The 25577-nt window shown below is 41.8% G+C and overlaps 5 protein-coding genes across 5 annotated transcripts; 4 read left to right on the top strand and 1 right to left on the bottom strand.

The window, feature by feature from the left end:
• The first annotated feature begins 10497 nt into the window (after window positions 1–10497).
• On the top strand, window positions 10498–13084 carry LOC107046415. Its single transcript, XM_015269026.1, has 2 exons — window positions 10498–12034; window positions 12096–13084. Exons 1-2 carry the CDS (start codon window positions 10498–10500, stop codon window positions 13082–13084), a joined length of 2526 nt encoding a protein of 841 aa, XP_015124512.1.
• A 141-nt stretch (window positions 13085–13225) lies between these two features.
• LOC107046414 lies at window positions 13226–13986 on the top strand. Its single transcript, XM_015269025.1, has 2 exons — window positions 13226–13303; window positions 13357–13986. Exons 1-2 carry the CDS (start codon window positions 13226–13228, stop codon window positions 13984–13986), a joined length of 708 nt encoding a protein of 235 aa, XP_015124511.1.
• Window positions 13987–14064: 78 nt separating this feature from the next.
• LOC107046413 lies at window positions 14065–16215 on the top strand. The gene has a single exon (XM_015269024.1). It carries the CDS (start codon window positions 14065–14067, stop codon window positions 16213–16215), a length of 2151 nt encoding a protein of 716 aa, XP_015124510.1.
• Window positions 16216–19336: 3121 nt separating this feature from the next.
• On the top strand, window positions 19337–19717 carry LOC107046412 (rRNA 2'-O-methyltransferase fibrillarin-like). The gene has a single exon (XM_015269023.1). The coding sequence runs from the start codon at window positions 19337–19339 to the stop codon at window positions 19715–19717; it is 381 nt and encodes a 126-aa protein (XP_015124509.1).
• Window positions 19718–20465: 748 nt separating this feature from the next.
• Window positions 20466–20954, bottom strand: LOC107046411 (speckle-type POZ protein-like). Its single transcript, XM_015269022.1, has one exon. It carries the CDS (start codon window positions 20952–20954, stop codon window positions 20466–20468), a length of 489 nt encoding a protein of 162 aa, XP_015124508.1.
• Between the last annotated feature and the right edge of the window lie 4623 nt (window positions 20955–25577).

Here is a 25577-nt window from a genome sequence, read left to right as displayed (position 1 = left end):
GGGGGGGGGGGGGGGGGGGGGGAGTACAGAGATACGGAGTGAAATGGTAATGGCGCCTGATCACATTGGGAGGTTATATTTTGAGAATTTTTTTGGGATAAAGTTGTTTTAGGAAGACTATTGTTTAAACAACTTTTTGGATTTATTGAGAAATTTAGTGTTGTGAGATAGTGCACTGTCATAACGCTTAACATTTGGAGTGTTTTGGAGTAGCGACTGATTGTGACAATGAGGACAGATTCGATGTGTGCCATTTTTTCCTGTAAGAACAATAAGGGGAACAATCCAACAGTAATTTTGCGAGATTTCTTGGTATATGACCTTCCTTCGTGTCGGGAGTACCTACAGGTATCCAGGGACGAGAAATTAATGGGCATTCCCTCTGCATGGCCTTTTTGTAGCTGAAGACATTTCCAATAAAAAATGTCCTATGAATTTGCAATTCCTTAGTTTAAGATGCTGGACCCCAGTAAAATCCTCGTCTTCGACTTCGGGGCTGAGTTGTATATTTGGAATGGGAAGTGTGCACTTAGGGAATGCAGAAGGACATCTCTGAAACTGGCTGAGGAACTCGGGAGGGAAGGGTATGATTATTCTCATTGTGCAATTTCTCCTTTCAATGCAGCTCAGATCATCGGGGGCGGGGAGAAGCCTGAGGATGTCGACAGAAAAGAGTCTGAGAGGCCAGGGTGGTGCCTCTCTGCCAAGCTCACACAATATACTCTTCAGGGAGAAGTTCCTGAACTGGCCGAATGCGTATGGAGTTATCAATTGCAAGCAGCTGGTGGAAAATGATCGGGATAAGTTGAGAGGGTTTCGGTTTTTGGGAATTATCTCGGGAGGGAGGGGAGTTACGGAGTGAGAGCCGGAGACCTTGTTTGAAACATAACCCAACCTCTCCAAGACCAAGGTCGATCAGCTCGGCCAATTACGAAAATCATCGGTCTTTTCCGGGTCAACGCTCAGGTCTAGGAGAGTCCCCGTAAATCAACGCGAGTCAGTATAAATCGATCGGCCATATAGTCCGTTTCGATTAGAGTTCAACTCCGTATTTGAGTAACACGCAGAGTGTAGACATGTTCAGTACATTAACGTCTATTAGCTCGGCGATAGAAATTCAGTAAAGAGAAAATCACGTTATTTATTGGCCATTTAACCAGTGACTCAACAGTGCAAAAACTATAAACAATTAAAATTAATACAGTACGATCAACTAGTGACAAGGTGTTTTGTAAATTTGACAAAGCGTGGTTTGAACCTGAGAATAAATTAACGTTCATATTAGGTCAAGACTCTCAACAATTATTTCATACCGACGATCCTCTAACCTCCCGATCCACCCTAAATCTAGTTCCTCTTCAAACAGACCTTTTTTGTAGCTGAGGAAATTGCCAACAAAAGATGTTCTACGGATGTTTGCCCTAAAGCTACTTCCTGTTGAGATGAATCGATTTTTAATAACGATTTTTTCGTTGACTTCAATAATTGACAGTTGTCTGACGTTTGTATTAATGATGGGTTTATCTCGATAACTTGTGGTTTTAGGAGGAGAAGCTGTATGATTTTTTTTGTAGCTGAGTAAATTTCCAATAAAAAAAAATTATGAATTTTCCTGCTGCAACCGCTTCCTACCAAGATAATCCCATCTTTGAATTATATAATTTATTGAATTACCAATTCGTCGACGTCTTCAGTTCGACGGAAAGATTGTAAGCGATCCTCTAGACGTCTCCAAGATGAACAACCAAAATCCCCCAGTGGACCTCGTCCTTGAAGGCAGTCACCTTGGGCGAGGTATTGGCTGGTTCGACGAAGAGTTCAGCAGACAGTACCTAGTGACAACGACTGACGTAACTGGCACATCAACGAGCACTTGTACTGCAAAATGGAAGAGAATTTTTCAGGCCACGGAGGTCAAGGAGATGACCGAAGTCCTATGGAAGGCCCAAAATCACTGAAAAAAACTGACAAATTGAGTGGAAAAAAAATGGATCGGATCTGCTATACCGAGACTCCTCCGGACGATTTCCACGATCAGAGGATGCACATTAAGAATATTCTGAAGAACCTGGAGAAGTGAAACTTGAGAATATCGTGGCTGGATCTCCTGTCGATGCACAAACTGTTCTCGCCGGGGTCTAGTGATTTGCCACAGTAGCTGGAGATTGCTGCGAAGGCTGCATTCACGTGGGCTTAACCGACCGATATTAATTTTTCAATTAATGCATTTATTAAAGTGCATTTAATAACGTTTCATAATAATTTCTTGAATTATAAAAAATTAATCAAGTTTCACCCATGTGTTTATCCGACAAACATAAAGAAGGAATGATTTTTCAATTTTTTTTGGATCGTAGCGAAATCGTTTGTAGTTCAATTCAAATCAATAGCTATCAGTGATTGATAATGCGTTATTTCATCAGTATCACTCATTTACGGTTCAGCCTTTACAAACGGCGAAGGAGGGGGGGAGGTGCAGCCATCCGGACTCTTTCGCATAGTACACTGTATGTATGCATATATACAAGTGTAATTTATGTTACAAATCATGATCATAATAAAGACAATTAAAAATCAAATTTATTAATAATTATGGCGGTGACTGATTATATTATATGATTAATAACAATGCGTCATCATAATTTTTTCAAGCCATCGATATGAGGAATCACAACAATCCACTGGTATTTGTCTAGTCTGTAGGTAGTTACGACCATTTTCCCCCAGGTCAAGGAAACATTTTTTTCAGGGGAAAGCAGTTCACAACTGACACTCTTGACAATTGCAAAAATATTACTAGCTCATTTAATTATAGATGAAATGGGATTGATATTTTTTCATGATTCAATTACGTTTTTTCTCCAGAAGAAATGAGCTTTCAAAGAGCCCCAAAAAATACATACCAATAGCCACGATAGTGTTTATGTTTTAGGACATACACCAAGCCTTGGTATTCAAAACATTATGTATTGAAAACATTCCTTAAGAGAAGCCAGTTTCAGAGGAAGTATCCAGGATATACAATGCAGCAACTGGAGTAATTTCGCTGCTGTCACAACAAGGCTTGACATTAGTGGCTAGATCATAATATTCTTCCCATCGACCAAACGCTCTGTAGCGGTAAGCGGTAAAATGTGCTCCCATCCACAAATAATACCCGTCAGTCTGGAAAAAAAATCGATTTCAATTCAATCAAAAGAAGGAGTGATTTTTGTGCATAACATAATATTCAACATACAATTTTAATTTACCTATATCTCCGAGTTGAAAATTTCAAAGTAATAGGAAATTCCCTGAGTTGACAAGTTTTCCAAGGTCCACGCATCTCGATTCGTATATCTAGTTCTATGAAAATGTGTCCACCAAACTGAGTTTCACGATTTGAACTGAGGCCACATTTGCAGTTTTTCTTATAAATTTTTTTATAACTTCCCAGACCCTTCTGTAGAGCTGTGAAACCTTTCTGTATGATGATTGGGTGATCTGGTATCAAAGACATGAGTGGCTGCACCATCTCACCACAATTTTCACAGTGTTGAATTTGGAATGCTGATGGAGAATCTTTCATCAATCTTATCCAAACATCAAGTGGACTATCAAACGCCGAATAGGTATGGATGATCTCCTGGTGACCTGCACTACTGGTGGTACGAGTTTTTTCATAAAAAGGCTTCAATAAAAGGATTCGATCAATATAACGTTCGTTTGAAGTTCCACCCTTGCGAAATTTCTCGAGGAAATTCCAGTAATCTGTCCGTCTTCGTGGATCTTCACCAGCCATCTTTCTTTTTCATCATTCATTGATTGAAAAAAAAAAAATCCCTTTTCGTCCATGAGACTTGTGAATACTACTTGTGTCATTGAATAAAATGGACAGGTATCACGAATACAATATCGTATATTGTCAATCAGATACGTCCCACAATCCTTGGCATTTATTAACAAATTTCTTTTGCTATTCCTGGACTCGAATAATCCTCTGTGGTTGACTGTTTCTTTAGTGACTCGATTTAGTGCAATTTCGGGATATGCCCGGAAAAACTTCGATTGAGAAGGATTGTTTTTCGTATAGTATCGTTGAGAATGAACTTCATCCTTTTCCGAAGAAAGAGTCTCTGGAATGATTATCGTCGGGATTTCGCCAGTATTCCGTGGTAAGCCATTCCCAACAGACTGAGACAATTCAGGCAATGGACCATCGAACGTGACATTTTTGGAAGCTGGATCACTTGATACAGCAGACTCAGGATCTGGAATATCACAAGTAGAATGCTGATGACTTTTACAATCACTGGTAGCATACTGAGGCGTTGGTACATGGAGACCAGGCTCTGGAAGCTGATCATCAGCAGTACAAGACTGACATTTTTCATTATGAAGAGCAGCAGGAGACTCAATCTTGGGTGTGGTGAAATTTTTGGATATTAAATTGTTATTGATTTCCTGCTTTATCCAATCAGAATCTGCTGCAGACCAATTTTTATTCTCATCAGCATCATACTCTGACTCGTCCAATGTTGCAGCCTTCAATCTGATATAAGGTTCTGCCTTTCCTCGCCAATTCTCCTGAGACTTTGAATCGGAATCATTGAAAGATTGAATGTTAACAGGAGGAAAGTTAGTGTCGAAACCATTGTCTTTTTGTTCACGCGTTGATTGGCCCATGAGAGATAGCTGTGAGTCAAGATCATCTAATTTCTTCCCATCAGACTTCGTTAGATGAGATGTTTTGTCATTTCATCCTTGCTTGGGTTTTGGGTCAGGTTCTGCCTATCTTCGCCAATTTTCCTGAGACTTTGAATTAGAATCATTCAAAAAACGAGCGTTAGCAGGTGTTGAGTTGGGGTCAAATGCACTGTTTTTTTGTTCATGTGTTGAATGGCCCTTGGGAGAGTCATCTAATTTTTTATCATCAGACTAGGGTAGATGAGATTTTGAATCGTTTGATCCTTGCTTGGGTTTTGGGTCAGGCATTTTATTCCCTTGCGATTGGAACTCTCTCAATTTAGACCTCAGGCCTGGTACTCCTCCAAGTAAATCTGTCAGATGGATTTTGATGAAGTTATCTACATTTGGGGGCAGTGCATGGTTTCGACATACTTCATTTTTTATTTCAGCAAAAATTCGTTCCACATAACTACTCATAGGATGACCGCTATAATAGGGGGTGCACACTGCTGTCCAAAGGGGGAATTCTTTACCCATAGTAATCAGTTGATCTCCGAATTTCGGCAAAAAATAATAATTGACAGATGTTCCCTCGAGAAACATTGATTGCGCTTCAACTTTCAAGTCTTCGAAGAAATCATTCACGTCACTCATAGACTCTGGGTCTTTTTCTAATCGAGTTGCTCTCAGAATTTTCTCCTTGTCATTGGAAGTATCGAATATTTTACGATAATTATCATTGTCGAGTGGTCTTTTCTTGATCATTAACTCTAACTGTGCTTTTGCCGCCAATGGTGTTCTGATAGGGTTTCTAATTGATGTCCACTTCAGTGGAGACTCATCATGCTGCTGATAGGCGATAACACAAGTTAACATGAAAATATATAAAAAATCGAGGAAGGATTGACAATCAATCATAAGACTGATGCAGCGGATAAAAAAATCTCGCACTGCAGGTATGGGATGAGCCTGTAGAGGTCTTGATCGAACTACAGTGTGGAGGTAGTGTGCCACGTCCAGTCTGATGAATGTCGATATCAACCCCTGCGGAACTGGGTCATTTCTTCTAGCAGCACTGATGCAAATTGCATTGTAATGTTTAATAGTGATATCATTGAATGCTAACGAACATGCCAGTAATAATGCTCGTGAACCGTCCATCACGATTTTCTTGGGCTTCAAATTATTCACTGTACGTAACCACGTTTTCAAGAAATAAGTAATGTTTCTTGCTTCCTGTGTTGCCGATAACATCTGGTATATCGATACTGAACTTTTATTAAAATGAGCAACTAGACTGTAGAGAAAGATGTGAGCAGTTTTCAATCCACTGGGTGTGATATTTTTCTTAACAATGCAACCGGTGGAATCAATGCAGAAAGAAGAACAATTTCGATGTTGTTGACGGTATTGTTTATACACAGCACGCTGTTCTATCGTCCCATAGATGACATAGAATGGACTGTATCCAACATCATGTATCGATCCTGCATAAGGCTTCTGATATTTTAAACGGTAAATGGTCTGAACAAGGTCTTCTCCAGCCAATCGTTTTCCACCAAGATCTTCTGTAACGGCTTGTTTTTTTGCATGACGTAAAGAATCAAGCGATACTATTGTTGGTCCATCTGTTTCACCGGGTTTTAAATTTTCACGTCTCAATCTCTTCTGCAAATTATAACAACCTTCACCAATTGCTTCTTTTCCAATACGTTTTCTTTTTACACCATTCAAGGGACGTTTCACAGGCTCATGATTTTCGAACGTAGTGTCTCTAGTTCTTACTTTTATAGTTAATTCACTATCAGGAGGTGGTTCACAATCAGCTATTCCATAAAATTTATTCCCACATTTTTTACTCCTACACTGATCCTGAATTTTTAGAAAATGTTTCCTATGCTCTGACATATTAACTTCAGCTCTTTTGAAGACAAAGCCATTAGCCAATGACATTACACGATACATGTGGTTTCAATGTATGAGTGGATTGTTTGCCGTCATTCTCCAAAGGTTTAATCTCATCCCACTCCTACTCAGTCAAGATTAAATCGAACCAAGATCTTCCATCATCCTCAGAATTGTCTCCTACATCGTCATCCTCTTCACTTTCAAAAGGAAGGCTGTCATCGTTTTCCTCAGATGCTGTAGGTATCGATGATGCATTTAGTCCCATTTGTTCCCATGCTTCTGTCCGGATTGCTCGTCTGTGCTGCTTCACACTGATGTAAAAATTATGTGGTGACTACTTGCCATCACTCTCAATCGATAATATTTTCAAAATTTCATTACTGTAATCTGGGAATGTTTCTTGAAAGAAAGATCTGGACGCCACGAGAAGTTTTATAGCCTCGTCTCTACCAAGACGATTTCGTGGAGGCATTATGATGAATCCTGCTACAAACATAAAATCATTACCATTTTTTTCACATATGTTACCAAGCGGATAATTTATTTACATTACTCTTAGGGATATCACATAAATTCTGTTAAAATCGAAGGTTTTTCTGAATTTTTTCTATTTTTCCAGACGACCCATGTCTTCAATCACTGTGTCGATCCCAATCAATTGTTCATGGTATCAAGGTTAATCCGTATATGGATAAACATAGTGATGGTGGGAAACTCTGATTGGTCTAAAAAATATTTTTTTGTATTTTTTTTGTGATATTTGGAAGTAAAAAATTATGGAGTCTACAGTGAGTGGTAAAAGTGGCGAAAAATTGAGAAAAATTAATAAATTATAGGTTATTTATGAATACAGAAATCATAAGTATATAACTCTACTCAGTCGACATTATTTATGAATTAGAAATTATTTGGGAAACACTGAATGATATACATGCACCATATAATGACAAACTCTTAGAAATATACACCAGATGCGAATAAAAAAAAATTAATTATAAAACTATTCACATGAGAAAACGAGACGAAATATTCGGGATGAAAACTGGATTAGCAGGCATAACATTGTGTCGACCCTCCTCTTTTGCACTATGCAGTTAATTAAAAAGTGTATCTGTAACAAAAAATAATTATCTGACACATAATCAACTAGAATGAAATATACATAGTCATATGCCTCCATTGGAATGATCAAAATCTTCAGTTGTTTAAAATGTGCTGAAAAATTAATTCAACCACGTCATTGAACGTCATGCTATAATTTACAGCTCTGAAACCTTTTTGTATGATGATTCGTCGATCTGGTATCAGAGACATAACTGACTGCATCATCTCGCCACAATTTTCACAGTGTTAAATCTGGAGTACTGATGGAGTATCCTTCATCAATCTCATCCAAAATTCGAGTGGAATATCAAAGGCTGAATAAGAATAGACGATCTCCTGGTGACCTAAACCAGTATGAAATAAAAATATTAGAAATAAAAATAACGTGATTGCACTATTACTTAAACAGTATATTCAGTAGATTTTCATTGTGATTGTCTCAGCCTTCATAATAGATTCTGTTCAATAAACTGGTTGATACTCCTGGAAATTGCTCATTCAATGATTCAATAGGCTCCGCGAATCTGTCCCTTGCATTGGTGGGGTTTGTTTTATACTCCTAGTGGATAAAATCCACTAACCAAGAATTCCATAAAAGAGTTAAATTCCATTGAAGGACCTGAGAAAGGAGCGGCTGGTGTTTGAAAAGGAAGGACTTGGAACGACACTTGCCACCGACTTTCGTCCGGTTGCCCACTCTAGAGAGCGTCCAGTGACAAAATTATTATAATTCATCAATTGACTTCAATTATTGGGAAATAATATCTTTTCTAGATCAGAAATAACAATGAAAATATTACAAACCTTTAAAACTCTCCCATGGACAGCATACAGCAGCTTGGATATCAACGGTGCCGTCAGCCAGATCGAGCCAAACCTCTTATCCCTCTTATTGCTGGTCGGGTTATTGAAGTGAAAGACATCGATGGTAGCCTTCGCAGCAATCTCCAGCCACTGTGGCAAATCACTAGATCCCGGTGAAAATAGTTTATTCATCGACTGGAGATCCAGCCACGATATTCTCAAGTTTCACTTCTCCAGGTTCTTCAGAATATTCTTAATATGCGTTCTCTGATCGTGGAAATCGTTTGAAGGAGTCTCGGTATAGCAGATCCAATCCATTTTTTTCCACTCAATTTGTCAGATTTTTCCTGCGGTTTCGGGTTTTCCATAGGACTTCGGCCATCTCCTTGACTTTCTCGGGGTTTGCTACTCTGGATATCTTGGGTTCGAGCAAGTGTCGAGTACCACCCCCTCCTTGCAGAGATTGAGGAACGCTAGGGGTTCGAACCCTTCGACGACCCTGAGCCGTGATCCCTCTTCCGTAGTAAGCTCAATCATTAAAAGTGCAGCAGTTCCCTATTTATTCAAGGATGTATTCTTTCCCTGCCAGATGAAATAGGCACACCTGTCCCTCCCCGCGACTGCCTGTTTCGAGGGTAGTCCAGAGAGTTCTCTCTCCGTCACCGTGGTGTGGTTCATCCAGCGGATGATGTAGCCACTAGGGAAGTGGCCTGAAGAATTCTCTTCCATTTTGGAGTACGAGTGCTCGTTGATGTGCCAGACAGTTACGTCAGTCGTTGTCACCAGGGACTCTCTGCTGAACTCTTCTTCGAACCAGCCAATACCTCGCCCAAGGTGGCTGCCGTTGAGGAAGATATCCACTGGGGGATTTTGTTTGTTCGGCATCTTGGAGACGTCTGGAGGATCGATGACGATCTTTCCATCGAACTGAAGACGTAACTCAATAAATTATAGAATTCAAAGATGGGATTATCTTGGTAGGGAGCGGTTGCAGCAGGAAAATTCATAAAACTTTTTTTGTTGGCAATTTACTCAGCTACAAAAAAGGTCTGTTTGAAACGCCACCCAACCTCTCCAAGACCAAGGTCGACAAGCTCGGCCAATTACGAAAATCATCGGTCTTTTCCGGGTCAACGCTCAAGTCTAGTAGAGTCACCGTAAATCAACGCGAGTCAGTATAAAACGATCGGCCAAGTAGTCCGTTTTGATTAGATTTCAACTCCGTATTTGAGTAACGCGCAGAGTGTAGACATATTCAGTACATTAACGTCTATTAGCTCGGCGAGAAAAATTCAATAAAAAGAAAATCACGTTATTTATTGGCCATTTAACCAGTGACTCAACAGTGTAAAAACTATAAACAATTAAAACTAATTCAGTACGATCAACTAGTGACAAGGTGTTTTGTAAATTTGACAAAGCGTGGTTTGAACGCGAGAATAAATTAACGTTCATATTAGGTCAAGACTGTCAACAGTTATTTCACACGGACGATCCTCTAACCTCCCAAACCACCCTAAACTTAGTTCCTCAACAAACATTGGNCCACCCTAAACTTAGTTCCTCACCAAACATTGGTCCTTCGAGCCGGATTTGGGAGTAATTAGTGTGATCGGATTCGGGTGAATTTAAAAAGACGCCTCGTGTAACGAACTTTCGGGGTCTACACGAGTCGGTCAACGGACAGAATCTCAACGGACAAAGAGTAGTTGTGCTATTGTTTTCTCTTGGCGGTAATCCGAAGTGTAAACATCGGCGTCTCAAAGTATTGACAAGGTTCGCGAGAGTTCGGGATATACGAGTATTGCCGAAGGACCTCAACACTGGGCCAGTGCGCTCAGCAACAGGCGGCCTCCCAAGCGACACCTTACCGACACAACGCAAACATCTACGGTCGGTAACGCATCGACAGTACGTCAACGGTTGGTAACGCATCGACAGTCGATACATCACCGACATCCGAAGCCACTCAACAAGGAATTCTCAGGCAAGTAACATTTCAATTACATCATCATGTCTGATCCAGATACCGTAATTGAAAAACAAGCCGTAGATAATCAACAAGATACTAGAGGCGCAGCAGCACAACCAACGAAGACAGAACCTCCACCATCAACAATTCCGAAAGTTGTAATCAGCGAGACTGAAGACGAAGCCAACATCCAGAGTACTCAACGAATTCAGCACATCAAGACGAGATACTCGGAGATGATAGGGCTACCCGCGGCAGGTCTCACTGTGCATCAAGAGATTCTACTGAGGCAGCTAAAGTTCAGAGTGGAGAGCATCACCCACATTTATAAGGAGCTCACCACCACGATCATGAATGACGAGGACATCACCGTGGAAGAGCTGGATGGACAGAAAGAAATCCTTGAGACCTACTGGGCAGAGTTTCTCTCACAGCAGGGAGGCATAATCGAATATCTCCCTCACGATCATCCCTACTTGACTGAAGGAATCTTCGAACAGACAGCTGCCACAAAGGAGCAAAGTATAAAGCTCATCAGTAAGCTGAAAGGTCGGCTGTCGAAGAAAACTCAACCAGCAAGCAATTCACCAGGCCAAGAACACCCAGACAAGCTCAGACGTCTGGATTTGAAGGCTTTCGACGGCACCCCATCCCAGTGGAAGGAATTCAGAGATCTCTTCAGCTCGCTGGTCGGTAGCAAATCAACAATCGCACCAGTGGAGAAGTTGATTAGACTCAAAAGCAGCCTCAGAGGACCTCCAGCTACTCTCATATCGACATTGGACATCAACGACCAGAATTATGAAAAGGCTTGGCAAAAGCTCAAGGCGAAATACGATGATCCAAGATTGGTGGCTCAGTACCTGTTCAATCGAATACTGGAGCTGCCAAAGATCACCAAGGCAACTCAGGAGAAACTCAACCACAACACAGCAGCAGCAGTCGAGTCGCTAGACCAGCTACGAGAGGTAGTCGGTCTCTCAGATGCGAACTTGATTGAACAGATGATCGCCCACCTGCTGAGGAGATCATTAGATGCAGAAACCCTCAAGCAGTGGGAATTGAAACTGGGAGACTCCAGAGACTTTCCCAGTCTGAAGGAATTCGTCGGATTCGTCGAAGCCTGCGGCAGAGGAATCAACGCAGGATCAGAGCTTCATGCAACACAGGAAACCAACATCGCCGACAGGAAATCACTGAAGAAGAAGAAGAGCTCTTACGCAGCAGCTACTCAACAAGACAGCAACGCTGAGAGGCTTCTTCCGAGAAACTGTTGTGCCATGTGTAAGGAAAAACACTTCATTGCTGAGTGCCAGAAATTCAGAGAGTTGCCCCCAGTAAAGAGGAACAGCGTGGTCATAAGCAATGGCCTCTGCTTCAGCTGTCTGGGACCTCACCGAAAGACGAAGTGTTTCTCAACGAAAAGATGTCAACAATGTCAGGGCAACCACCACACTTTAATTCATGGAGGAAGCGAGTATACCAACGCTCCACCACGAACTCGACGTGACTTGGAATCAACAGATGTCCCTGCATCAGCAAGAGTCGAGCCAGGGCAGAGTACAGATAAGATCACGAGTGAGTGAACGAATTATAGCATAATCAACAAAATAACCTCCTCATTGGTCATTCTCAACAGCTCAACCCAGTACATCAACGGCAACAGTCAACCTCAACAACCAGCGGACCAGTGAGAATGCAGAAACAACTCAACAAGAAGCAGATCAACAATCAGTGCTGTTAGCAACAGCGCAAGTCAAAGTAAAATCCCCAAAAGGATTCATCAGCAGAGCCAGAGTACTAATTGATCAAGGATCAGAGGTGTCATTTATCTCTGAGAAATTAGTACATCAACTGCACCTCACAAGAACAACAGAAACGTTGGAATTAATAGGAATTGGCGGAGTCAATTCAGGCCACACAAGAGGAAGGGTGTCAGTGATGCTACAGGCAATCAACGGGTCCCAGCAAGTAAAACTCAACGCCCACGTCTTGAAGAAACTCACAGCAATCCTGCCATCATTTTCCTGTGAATCAGTCGACATCGGCTCACTAGAAAACCTTCAACTAGCTGATCAACAGTATCTCCAGCCTGGACCAATAGATATAATAATAGGGGCTGACAACTACGGGCAGATAATTAAAGATGAAGTTGTCAAGTCTAAACAGTCAAGATTAGTTGGCCAACGAACAGCATTTGGTTGGATATTATCAGATCCAATCAACTGCTCCGGTCGCTCAACGAGGGTCTCCTTATCAGCTGTATGGGAATCTCCAAATGAACGACTACTAGAGCTTCTACAAAGGTTTTGGGTCCAGGAAGAATTACCAGCCCAACGTTCAGACAACTCAGAGCTATCACAAGACGAGCTGGAGTGTGAAAAACACTTCAGATCAATACACAGCAGAGATTCAACAGGGCGTTACATTGTAAGGCTCCCATTGAAAACGTCAGCAGAAGCGCTCGGGGAGTCAAAGTTCAAGGCTTCACGACAGCTCAAATCAACAGTCAGCAAACTCAACAACAATCAGGAATATGCCCAGCTCTACAAGGAGTTTATCAACGAGTACGAGGCTTTGGGACATATGCAGAGAGCACCCGATTCTCCAGAACCTACCCCAGCCTAGTATCTGCCACACCACGGGATTCTGAGAGAAGAGGCCATCACCACAAAACTGAGAGTCGTTTTCAACGGCTCCAGTCCCAGTTCATCAGGTATGTCACTCAATGATATATTATAACCTGGTGGAAAATTGCAGATCAACGCCATGGACGTCTTGACATGGATGAGAAAGCACAGACTCGTGTTTGGCACCGACATCGTTAAGATGTTTAGACAGATACGAGTTCACAGGGACGATTGGGACCTCTAGAGAATTTTTTGGATTGATGATAACAGCAACAAATCTCCTATCAGATAACCACAGTCACCTACGGTCTCAACTGTTCTCCATGGCTATCTCTGAGAGTTCTTCAACAATTAGCGGAGGATGAGGGTCACCGCTTCCCAGCAGCCGTCGAGACAATCACCAGAGGTCGGTACGTTGACGACATCTACGGCGGAGCTGAGTCAGCAGAACTCAAGGAGATAGTCTGGCAACTACAAGGACTCTGTCAGGCTGGAGGCTTCGCTCTTCAGAAATGGAGCAGCAATTGCCCACGGCTATTGCATGAGCTCGGATTATCAACAGAGGAAGCCGTAATCCAGTTTGAAGAATCAGTCACCAAAGTTCCTGGAATGTGTTGGCATCAGTCGTCCGACACATTCAAGTATAAATCCAGAGACTTCAACACACAGACGATCACCAAAAGGGTTTTATCTTCAGAGATAGCTCAGATCTTCGATCCTTTGGGCTTCATCGCTCCAGTCGTCGTAAAAGGGAAAATCCTCCTACAGGATCTCTGGAAACTCAAATGTAATTGGGATGACCCCCTCCCCACGGAGTACACTCAACGGTGGGAGTTATTTCGCCAGGAACTCACAGAATTGGACAAAGTTGCTATACCCAGATGGCTCAATTTAACATAAAAAGAAAGTAACATTCAATTACACAGATTCGTAGATGCTTCAACNTTACACGGATTCGCAGATGCTTCAACCGTAGCTATGAGTGCAGTGGTGTACATACGCACCAGGAACATCAACGAGCCAGCTTCAACAGTGATGGTCTGCGCGAAGACAAAGGTAGCACCGATCAAGCGCATGACTATTCCAAGATTAGAGCTTACAGCAGCTCTCTTGTTAACACAACTAGTAGCCTCAACACAGAGGATGCTTCAGCTCGACCATGCAGAAACTCATCTTTGGTCGGATTCAGCAGTAACACTCGCTTGGATCAGAAGCCACGCATCAAGGTGGAAAGATTTCGTCCACAACCGAGTGGTCAAGATCCAGGAAACTCTCCCGAATGCCATCTGGAGACACGTCAGTGGGAAAGAAAATCCAGCCGACTGCGCATCCAGAGGCATATCTCCAAGTCAGCTAGCAGATCATCAACTTTGGTGGTCAGGACCTGAGTGGATTAATCAGGATCCTGAAGAGTGGCCACAATCAACAATTGACGCTCCAGCAATGGACATCCCAGAAGTGGCCAAGGAAGCGAAACCAGCACGAGCACATCCAGTTGCACCAAAAGTCAACGAACTTGCTGAGCTACTCACCAGGTACAGCTCGATGGCTCGGCTTCTAGCAGTAACAGCGACTATCAACAGGGCAATCGACAGATTCAGGAGACTGCCGACGCCCCCGGGACCAATCCTGTCAACAAGAGAACTCAACGAAGCGAGATTATTCTGGGTAAAAATAACACAAAATCAGTACTTTGTTTCAGCCCTTCGTGTGCTTCAGAGAAATCAACAGCTACCACGAGGTCACCAATTAGCAAAGCTCACACCAACCCTAGACGAGTTGAACATCATGAGACTTGGGGGACGCCTGAAGAACTCAGACCTACACCCTGAAGAGACACACCCAATAATCTTGCCACGTCAGTCGAGATTCACCACACTGGTGATCGAAGAAGCTCATCGCAGAACCCTCCACGGAGGGACTCAACTCACGCTGGCCTACACCAGACAAAGGTACTGGATAATCGGTGGCAGGGGCACAGTCAGAGCGTACATTCTGCGCTGTGCTATCTGCACCAGACACCGAGGGAAGCAGGCTCAACAACAGATGGGTCAGCTGCCTGCAACCAGAGTATCACCATCCAGAGCATTTCTCCACACAGGGGTGGATTATGCAGGTCCATTCCAGATCCTGAAGTGGAGACCAACGAATGCACAAGCAGGACAGGTGCACACTGCAGTTTTTGTGTGCTTCACAACTTCAGCAGTTCACCTAGAACTCGTCAACAGGCAGACCACGGAAGCCTTCCTAGGAGCCTACAAGAGATTCACCGGAAGACGGGGCATTCCAGCTGTCATGTACAGTGACAATGCCACCACGTTCACCAGCGCAGCAGAAGTTCTAGAAAGGCTCTATCACCAAGCTTCCAGAGAAAATCAACGAATTCAGGCTGCTCTCGCCACCAATGAGACACAATGGAGCTTCTCACCACCTAGAGCCCCTCATTTCGGTGGCAAATGGGAAGCAGCCGTGAAATCAACAAAATATCACCTCAAAAGAGTCCTGGGAAAGACAACACTAACGTTTGAGGAACTCAACACCATAGTGATCCAGATAGAGGCCTGTCTAAACTCCAGGCCAATCTGTCCGATGTCGGACGACCCAGAAGATCTCCAAGTGCTCACATCAGGACATTTTTTGATAGGTGAGCCTCTCCAAGTTACCCCAGAGTCTTCATACGTCAACGAGAACCCCAGCAAATTTCGACGATGGAACCTGGTGACGCAGATAGTTCACCAGTTCTGGTCCAGGTGGTCCAAAGAGTGTCTTCAACGGTACCAGTCAATATACAAGTGGAAGATACGTCAACACAACATAGAGGTTGGCAATATGGTGCTGATGATGGAAGACAGCTTTCCACCAACGCAGTGGCCAATTGCCAGAGTCATAGCAACGAAACCAGGAGCAGATGGGCTTACAAGGGTAGCCAAAGTGAGAATCACCAAGGTAGAAGTCGGCACGCATCCAGACGGGTCACCAAACCTCCAGAACATCAAAACGACCCACTCGGAGTTTGATCGACCAATCGCCAAGCTCTGTCTGTTGCCAACAGACCCACCACCACCAGAACAGCCTCCAGAAGAAGATCAACTAGAGGACGAAGAAGACCAACAGAACGACAACCAGTAATTCAACAACCCTGATGTTGAATGCCCCCGGGGTGTTTAAAACGCAACCCAACCTCTCCAAGACCAAGGTCGACAAGCTCGGCCAATTACAAAAATCATCGGTCTTCTCCGCGTCAACGCTCAGGTCTAGTAGAGTCACCGTAAATCAACGCGAGTCAGTATAAAATGATCGGCCAAGTAGTCCGTTTTGATTAGATTTCAACTCCGTATTTGAGTAACGCGCAGAGTGTAGACATATTCAGTACATTAACGTCTATTAGCTCGGCGATAAAAATTCAATACAAAGAAAATCACGTTATTGCTTGGCCATTTAACCAGTGACTCAACAGTGTAAAAACTATAAACAATTGGAACTAATTCAGTACGATCAACTAGTGACAAGGTGTTTTGTAAATTTGACAAAGCGTGGTTTGAACGCGAGAATAAATTAACGTTCATATTAGGTCAAGACTCTCAACAGTTATTTCACACGGATGATCCTCTAACCTCCCAATCCACCCTAAACTTAGTTCCTCACCAAACAAGGTCGTATGAATTTTCCTCCTAAAATCATTGCTTGTTGAGATAATCAATAATTAACGAAATTGGAGAAAACAGGACTATTGTTGAAGTCAACGAAACAATCATTATTAAACATCGAATTATCTCAACAGGGGGTAGCTTTAGGACAACAATTCATAAAATATTATCGGTTGCCAATTTCCTCAGCTACAAAAAAGGCCCTTTGCCCCCCCCCCCCGTAGCTTCCCTCCCTCACGAGATAAACCCTAAAAACCGAAACCCTCTCACCTTATCCCGATCCTTTTCCACCAGCTGCTCGCACTTGATAACTCCATACGCATTAGGCCAGTTCAGGAACTTCTCCCTAAAGAGTATGGTGTGTGAGCTTGGTAGAGAGGCACCACCCAGGCCTCTCAGACTCTCTTGTCTCGACATCCTGAGGCTTCTACCCGCCCCCGATGATCTGAGCTGCATTGACAGGAGAAATTGCACAATGAGAATAATCATACCCTTCCCTCCAGAGTTCCTCAGCCAGTTTCAGAAATGCCTTTTGCATTCCTCAGGTGCTCACTTCCCATTCCAAATATAGAACTCAGCCCCGAACTCGAAGACGAAGATTTTACTGGGGTCCAGCATCTTAATTTAGAGAATTGGAAATTCATAGGACATTTTTTTATTGGAAATGTCTTCAGCTACAAAAATGGCCATGCAGAGGGAATGGCCAATAATTTCTCGTCCCTGGCTGCCCCTGTAGACACTCCCGACACCAATGAAAGTCATGTGCAAAGAAATCTCGCAAAATTACCGTTGGATTATCCCTTTTAATGTTCTTACAGAAAAAACGGCATACATCGATCTGTCCTCATTGTCACAATCAGTCACTACTCCAAAATACTCCAAATGTTAAGCGTTATGACACTGCACTATTTCACAACTCTAAATTTCTCAATAAATTCAAAAAGTTGTTTAACCAATAGTCTTCCAAAAATAACTTTACTCCAAAAAAATTCTCAAAATATAACATTCCAATATAGTCGGGCGCCATTACCATTTCACTCCGTATCTGTACTACTACCCCCCCCCCAACAAGATGTAACATCACGGCATCAACTGTTGGCACCACCCCACCCCCCGGACCACTCTGCCGCTAGCAAACGCTGAACCGTAAATGATTGATACTGATGAAATAACGCATTATCAATTATTAATAGCTATTGATTTGAAAACTACAAACGATTTCGCTTCGATTTAAAAAAAAATTGAAGAAATATTCATTTTTTATGTTTGTTGGCTAAACACATGGGGGAAAGTTGATTAATTTTTTATAATTCAATAAATTATTATCAAACGTTATTGAATGCACTTCAATTATCGGCAAACGATTAGCAATCAATTCAATAAGTGCATTAATTGAAAAATTAATATCGGTCGGCTAAGCCCATGTCGATGGCATGGAATACCACGCAATTTCCATTTTTTAAAAACAATTAGTTTTTAATTAATCGTATGGAATTCGGAATTTCTCAATTCCTTCTTTTGAATAAAAAATAAATGTTCTCAAAAAATGAGAATTGCATGATGTTATATGCCCACACTTTTTTTCAAATTCAAAGAAGAAATTGGAAAAAAAACACCGAAATTTCTCATCAACTGCTTCTGGTATTTCAAAAAATAACAGTGAGACCCCCTCGCCCCCTTGAAGAAACTAGGGAAAAATTAGTTATTTAAAATAATTAGAGCATGCGGAAAAAATCATTTGAATGAGGAATACTGATGAATTATCCCATCATTACTCTAGAGAGCCTGCTCTTCAAAATGCAGAATATTGCAGAGGAATGGGTTGCAAATTTCGATAATCATCGTCAGAAGCCTCTAATATATTATTATATAGGGGCTCGAGAGCGGAGGCGACGAGAGTCAGAACACTGTTGGAGGAATTCGATGTTTTGAAAAGGTACCTACCTTTTTCAATTCACTTTCAACTTAATTGTCTTCATAATTAAATTTCATTATTACAGGGATGATTTAGACGAATTAATGACTACAATTATGAATCTCCCATGAAGGAAGCAGCTTGAACAAGCGCATCTTTCCTTGAATGAATTACAATTGAGAGAGTCTGACTGGAGAATTGATCTAGCTGCATCCCAGCCTTTTCGGCCTGAGCACGGTAAAGTTTCAGGAATTATACTTGATTTCTACTGAACATTCTATTAGTTTTTGTTCGATACTACTGAAGACTTTCGCAGCTTTACTCTGCGTTTCTTAATGCAAATAGTCAATAGACAACTATTTCTTATTGTTAAGAGAAATCTGTAGAATGTCATGTTTTCATCCAATTTGTTCGATGGAGACATTTTCTATAGAAATTCCTCAATATAGATTAAGATTTGGGAAATCTGAACCGACGAATTTTTATACAAAATATCTGAATAGAATAAGTTGTATGGCAGCATCAAATTTTATTGATTTTTAGCTTGGGAGAATGCACCTTGGCATTGCATTTCACACTTCCTTCTTGATACATATTGATACATATCGATAATATCAGTATTTTTCTAATTCCCATAGGGATACCTCGGAATGATGCTGCAGAATATTACCTGGGCCCCGTCCTAGACATGGAACACGCTCTATTCAATGCTCGACGTGGGATGAGAAATCTCCTTCTTCGACACGAAGGCCGAGGTCGAGGTGGGGGTCGAAGTGGAGGTCGAGGTGGACGTCGAGGTAGAGGTCGAGGTGGAGGTCGAGGTGGAGGTCGCGGTCAGGGTCGAGGTAGAGGTCGAGGCCGCAAAGTTCCTGGTGCAGCAAGAGTTCATGGTGGTCTTGGGATTGGTGGTGGTCTTGGGGCTGGTGATGGTCTTGGGGCTGCTGGTGGTCGTGGTCCTAGTCATGTTCGTATTCGGGGTGGTGCTCAAGGAGCCGGTGGTACTCTGCTTCGTGGTGGTGCTGGTCGTGCTGCTGCTAGTGGCAACATTGCTGTTCTGGATAGAGATTGAGTTTCTCGGCATAAGGACATTTCATTGCAATGAAAAAGTTTTTTCTCCATGCAATTTTTCTTATTCTTCATGCAGGTTTTCTCCATGTAATCATGAAACTATCACGTTTTCAGTATTGCTTTTTCCATTCAGTCATCTTGATGAGTCATTTCAAGATGAATTCGTTATTGAACGGACGAAGCACTGAGTCAAAAACTAAATGCGCACGATTTTCTCATGATCCAATTCAACTAAAAACCCAGGTCACTTGCAGTGTGATTTTATTGAATTTATGTTGAATTTCCATGGAGGAGTAGTCACTCCAATTCTTCAATTCTGAAGGAGTAGTCACTCAAAATTTGCGTACGCAGATTCTACACTCGAATTTCCCCAGGTTTTTTTTTTCTTAATGTTTAAGAAGAGAAGAGAACAGATGGAATGAAAAACTACAGAGAAAAATACACCAAAAATTAATAGGAATGGATTGTGAGAGTTCTTGTGAATGAAGTATTGAGAATCATGTGAGCGATTAGCAGATATGGAGTTCTATGCTATCATTAGTTATATTTCTATTTTTCCTCTCTATTCTGCACGGGATCCTCGTTCTTAAAGATAAATGCTATTCTCTATTTAATTCCACTCTCCCTCCCGAATGATAGAAAACAAAAAATGTATCTCAAATAAATGTAAAATAAAAAGAGAGCTATGTCAGGTCATGATGAATTTATTCATACGTGTCGAACAGAAAAATAAAAGATCGATGACGACATCATTTTGATATAGACGAAACATCCTTGATGAAACGAAGCATCAAATGGGGTTTTGCCAAGCAGAGCGGGTCAAAATCCGCATGAGTAGTTATTTTTTGATTGTTTTTAACCATAAAGTCAATACAACAGTCTTTTAAAGCACCTGCGTAGTAAGTATCAGCTTTATCAACAATCTTGAGCACATTTTCTAATGACAATCTGTCTGATAATTGAAGCTCACACAATTTCTTCAGGGTTTTCACATCATATTTATCAGCACCATACAAAACCTCGGGAATCATCTCTGTATTGTCCTTGGTGTTGTAAGTACCGGTGTACAAATGAGTCAGAAATAGCTTCATTGCCTCAGTGTCAATATCCTCCGCAACAAGTCGATTTTCATTAGCTTCACGCATATTCGTAGAGAACATAGTCGTCAATACAGGGCTATTCGCAGAGAGGATGATCTTGTGGGCCGGAAACTCCTCGTCTCCAATGACAATTTTCATGTCGCTGAGTACTGGGTTGAACAAAAAGGTGCTGAGTTCTTGATGAATGGGTGTTAGTAGAGCTTTCCACGTTGTATCACATTCTACAATGAGTAGCAAATTACGAACTTGAGCAAGTTTTAAGACATCGGTGAATGTGTTGGACCTTGTCCAATTATCAATGATAACTATTTCTTCCACCTGGTTCAATGGAATCTTCAAGGTTAGTTCAACTTTGGTACTAGTCTCTGTATTTTTCTGTCGATGGAGCCTCCAAACTTTGAGGAGCGTATTGCCAAATTGATTTCACACCTCGCAAAAGTACATTCGGATGAATAATGTCCAAATTTTTGCCATCCTCGCTGCGATTCAGGAATTGGAATGCGTGCCCATTTGTAATTTTTTTTTCTCTGTGATAGGATGACGCGATTACATTCATCTTTGATCTAATTCAATACCTACAAATAAAGACCCACTATGAAAATATACTTTATAACACACAAAGTTGGAAAATCCTCTGTTTATTAATAGTTACCTCTCACGTGAAGAAATTGAGGTTTGCTTAACTCAAATTTCATTCACGAGTCACTCGTGAATCTTCAGATTAAATTTTAGGCACCAATAACTGGACTTGTTCGCCTATAATAATATCAGCAATAATCGAGAATTTTAGGAGCTATTAATTGTATTCAATTATGAACAGTTTGAGGAACAGACAGTTCTTAACCCTCTAACGAGAACGCCTCCCTACCATACGCAATGCCCGTTCCCCCACTGATTAAATGAAAATAATAATAATAATAATAATAGTAAAATTTAAGGATTTGTTCTCACTTTTGACGTAAAAAGCGAGGATGAAAAAATTGAAAAAGTAAGGAGAGAGAAAAAAGAGAAGGAAGTCGGAGTCAGACATGGAGTAATAAATGTTTGGTGTCCTCCAGACTTTACTCTCTCGAGCTCTTCGTGCCCCAAAAGTGGAGACCTGGAAAGAGTCAATTGTACGTCGATGCCTAGGCACGGTTGCCTATTCCCCCACTGAGGGTTGGATATCTAGGGGTCATGATCACTACGTGAATTCAAAAATCAATGCCCTACAGTTTATAGGGAAACTTTAATTGAATTAAATTCGGTCCCGAAATATCAATTCAAAATCGTATACAAGAATCGTGACAATGTGACAATGTTCATTTGGATATCAAAGCCAATGGTTCCAGAAACACTTTAATTCACTGGAGAATTATTCTAAATTGTCTGGGAGACAATTGGTGAATGATTTATATATGCAGTGGACATCGTGACTGGGTGCATTCGAAAATACACGCCCCAAAACGTTCTAAGAACACTAATATTCCTCAAGAAAGAATAAAAACTTGCCTAGGAGGGACTTGGTGCATAATTCAAATATCCGGTGGTCATCGTGACCGCGTTCTTCAGAAAATTCACGCCCCAAACCTCCCAAGAATACTAATATTCCTCGAGGAATAATCAAAAAACGCCGAGGAGCGACTTGGCACATGATTCGAATATCCAGTGGTCGTCGTGACCGCGTGTATCATAAAATACACGCCCTAAACCTTCCAAGGACACTAGTATTCCTCGAGGAACAAGCAAAATTGCCTAGGAGGGACTTGGCGCATGATTCAAATTACCGGTGGTCATCGTGACCGCGATGATTAGAAAATACACAACCCAAATCTTCGAAGGATACTAGTATTCCTCGAGGAACAAGCAAAATTGCCTAGGAGGTACTTTGCGCATGATTGAAATTACCGGTGGTCATCGTGACCGCGATGATTAGAAAATACACGCCCCTAACCTTTCAAGGACACTAGTATTCCTCGCGGAACAAGCAAAAATCGCATAGGAGGGACTTGGTGCATGATTCAAATGTCCGATGGACATCGTGAGCACGGGGATTAGGAAATTCACGCCCCAAACCTCCCAAGGACACTAATATTCCTCGAGGAAGAAACGAAAATCACCTAGGAGGGACTTGGTGCATGATTCAAATATCTGGTGGTCATCATGACCGCGTGCATTAGAAAACACGCGCCCCAAACCTTCCAGGGACACTAGTATTGCTCGAGAAACAATCAGAAAACGCCTAGGAGCGACTTGGCACATGATTCGAATATCCGGTGGTTATCGTGACCGCGTGCATCAGAAAATTCACCCCCAAACCTTTCAGGGACACTAGTATTGCTCGAGAAACAATCAAAAAACGCCTAGGAGCGATTTGGCACATGATTCGAATATCCGGTGGTTATCGTGACCGCGTGCATCAGAAAATTCACCCCCAAACCTTCCAAAGACACTAATATTCCTCGAGGAGCAATCGAAAATCGCCTAGGAAGGACTTGGTGCATGATTCAAATATAGATGATCATCGTGACAGCGTGCATTGAAAAATACGTGCCCCAGAGGTTCCAGGAACGCGTTTTGTCTCCGAAGAATCATTTCACGCAGCCCTGGAATGACTTGGTGCTTGATTGGTTATCGGGACTACATCAGAACCCAAATACGTACACCTCTCACATCAGGAATATCACTATTCCATGAGGAAAATTATTCCCTGAGTTTCAGTGTAGTACGAGAGACCCAGGGCATCTCATAAGAATCTTAATTCTTGTAAAAATGACGTTTTCTTCCTTCCGATGTTTGACATTCGCTCATTATTACACTTCGAGAAGATAAAATTCCACAGATGAGAATTGGAATTGCACGTCAAAAAAATGAAATTACACAGGTAAGAATTAAAATTACACATCGACCCAATAGAATTACACACATGAAAATTGGATTTACACACGAACAATTTCTAATTACACATCATCGATTGGTGTAAATCAAATTACACATTGTGTAATTATGTTGAAAATAAATATAAGTGGAAATCTACTCAGTGCATACCTTATGTGTGTAAATTATTCATTTGTACGAGTCGCCGGTGTAATTGTATAATCGAATGTGTATACAAACAACGTGTAAATCAAGGAGGCAACTCGTGTAATTCTCTTGAATGGAAAAAATAGTGGAAAAATGTCGTGTGTAAACCATTTACGTGGATAATGGTATTGTATTTAGATTGGATGTGCATTAATTGGTACGTGTAATTAGAAAACTTGTATGTATAATTACTCATTGTGCATAAACGGTGGGTATTTAAGCTCGTTGTGTTAATTAATGATGAACGAAATCTTCATGTGTAAAATTTATATGTGTAAAACCATCATGTGTATTTGAAGCTTGTGTTCAAGGAGCCCGCGGTATACTTCAGTGTGTATACTATTTGTGTGGCGATACATCGTGTGGGTTATGTACATGTGTACAAAGCGTTCGTGTTGAAGAACTATATGTAAAAGTCATTGTGGATAAATAAGTATAATTTTTGCCCATCAATTACGTATAATTCTATCACGTGTAAAAATCAATGTGGAAATAAGACCGTGTAAAACATCCATGTGTAGAAATTTGTTGGAGGCCGAGTCCATGTATGCCCCGCCAGGACTCATCGATGTTATCGACTGCATTAACAGAATCTCAACAGTCGGTAACCCCCCAGGAGTCGGTAACCAATCGACTTTCAACAGAACTCAACACAGAGGCTCATCATGTCAGACAAGGATACGGGTACCACGATGAAAGACACAGAGACTCAACAGGATGAGAGTAACGAGACAGTTACTCCTCCGATTGCAGAAAATAATCCAAATATTCAACAAAAGGAGACCGAGGTGACAGATACTTCAGTAACACAAGTCACAGAGCCTCCGATCAACACTGGAACTATCCCAAAGCAGACAGTCAACAAAACAGATGATCTCTCTCAACAAATCCAGTACGTCAACCAGAGACCCTCATGGGCAGACACACTACCATCAACAGGTCTGACAGGTCTTCAAAAATTCAGGATGAGACAGCTGAGATTCCAGCTCAATACTTTAACAGAACATCAACTAGAACTACACCAGTGTGAAAGGAATATTTTTGACACCACACTGGAGGAGTTGGAGAGCCAGAAAGAGATCGTCAAAGGAGAGTGGACCGAATTCGTCTCTCTTCAGGAGAAATTGCTCGAGCACCTCACACTAAATGATGAGTACATCACTGAGAGTCTGTATGAGCAAGCTGTCTCAATAAAAAGGCAACGCCTCAGAAGCATAGGTCAACTGAAGGGTCAGCTTGCAAGAACTAGAGAGGACTTCACCAAAGGCAAGAAGAAAAACTCCGATAAAGCATCAACTCCACATCAAGAAGATGAGAAGCCAGCTGGGGAGTTTCCCAAGATATGCTGTGCCTATTGTACGGGCCAGCACTTTATCGCAGCATGTAAGAACTTCAACGCATTGACGCCAGTCAAGAGGAACGAGTTCGTGGTCGCCAAGAGCCTCTGTTTCAACTGCCTGGGACCTCATCATAACAAGTGTACTTCAACTAAAACATGCCACAAGTGTCAAGGAAATCACCACACTCTCATCCATGGAGGTAGCTCACACAGCATGAGCTCACCTCCAAGCCGACCAACGTTTCTATCAAGAGGCCCTGACCACTCATAGTACAAGGAACAAGGGGAAGTACGAGCAGACAGCGATTCAACAGATAGCGATTCAACAGAGAGACAGATAATCCATCAACTACACCTCC

Source organism: Diachasma alloeum, unplaced genomic scaffold, assembly GCF_001412515.2.
Source record: "Diachasma alloeum isolate Michigan unplaced genomic scaffold, Dall2.0 Dall_scaffold_01364, whole genome shotgun sequence".
NCBI classification, from domain to species: Eukaryota; Metazoa; Arthropoda; class Insecta; order Hymenoptera; family Braconidae; genus Diachasma; species Diachasma alloeum.
This window is presented reverse-complemented; position numbering and strand designations above follow the sequence as displayed.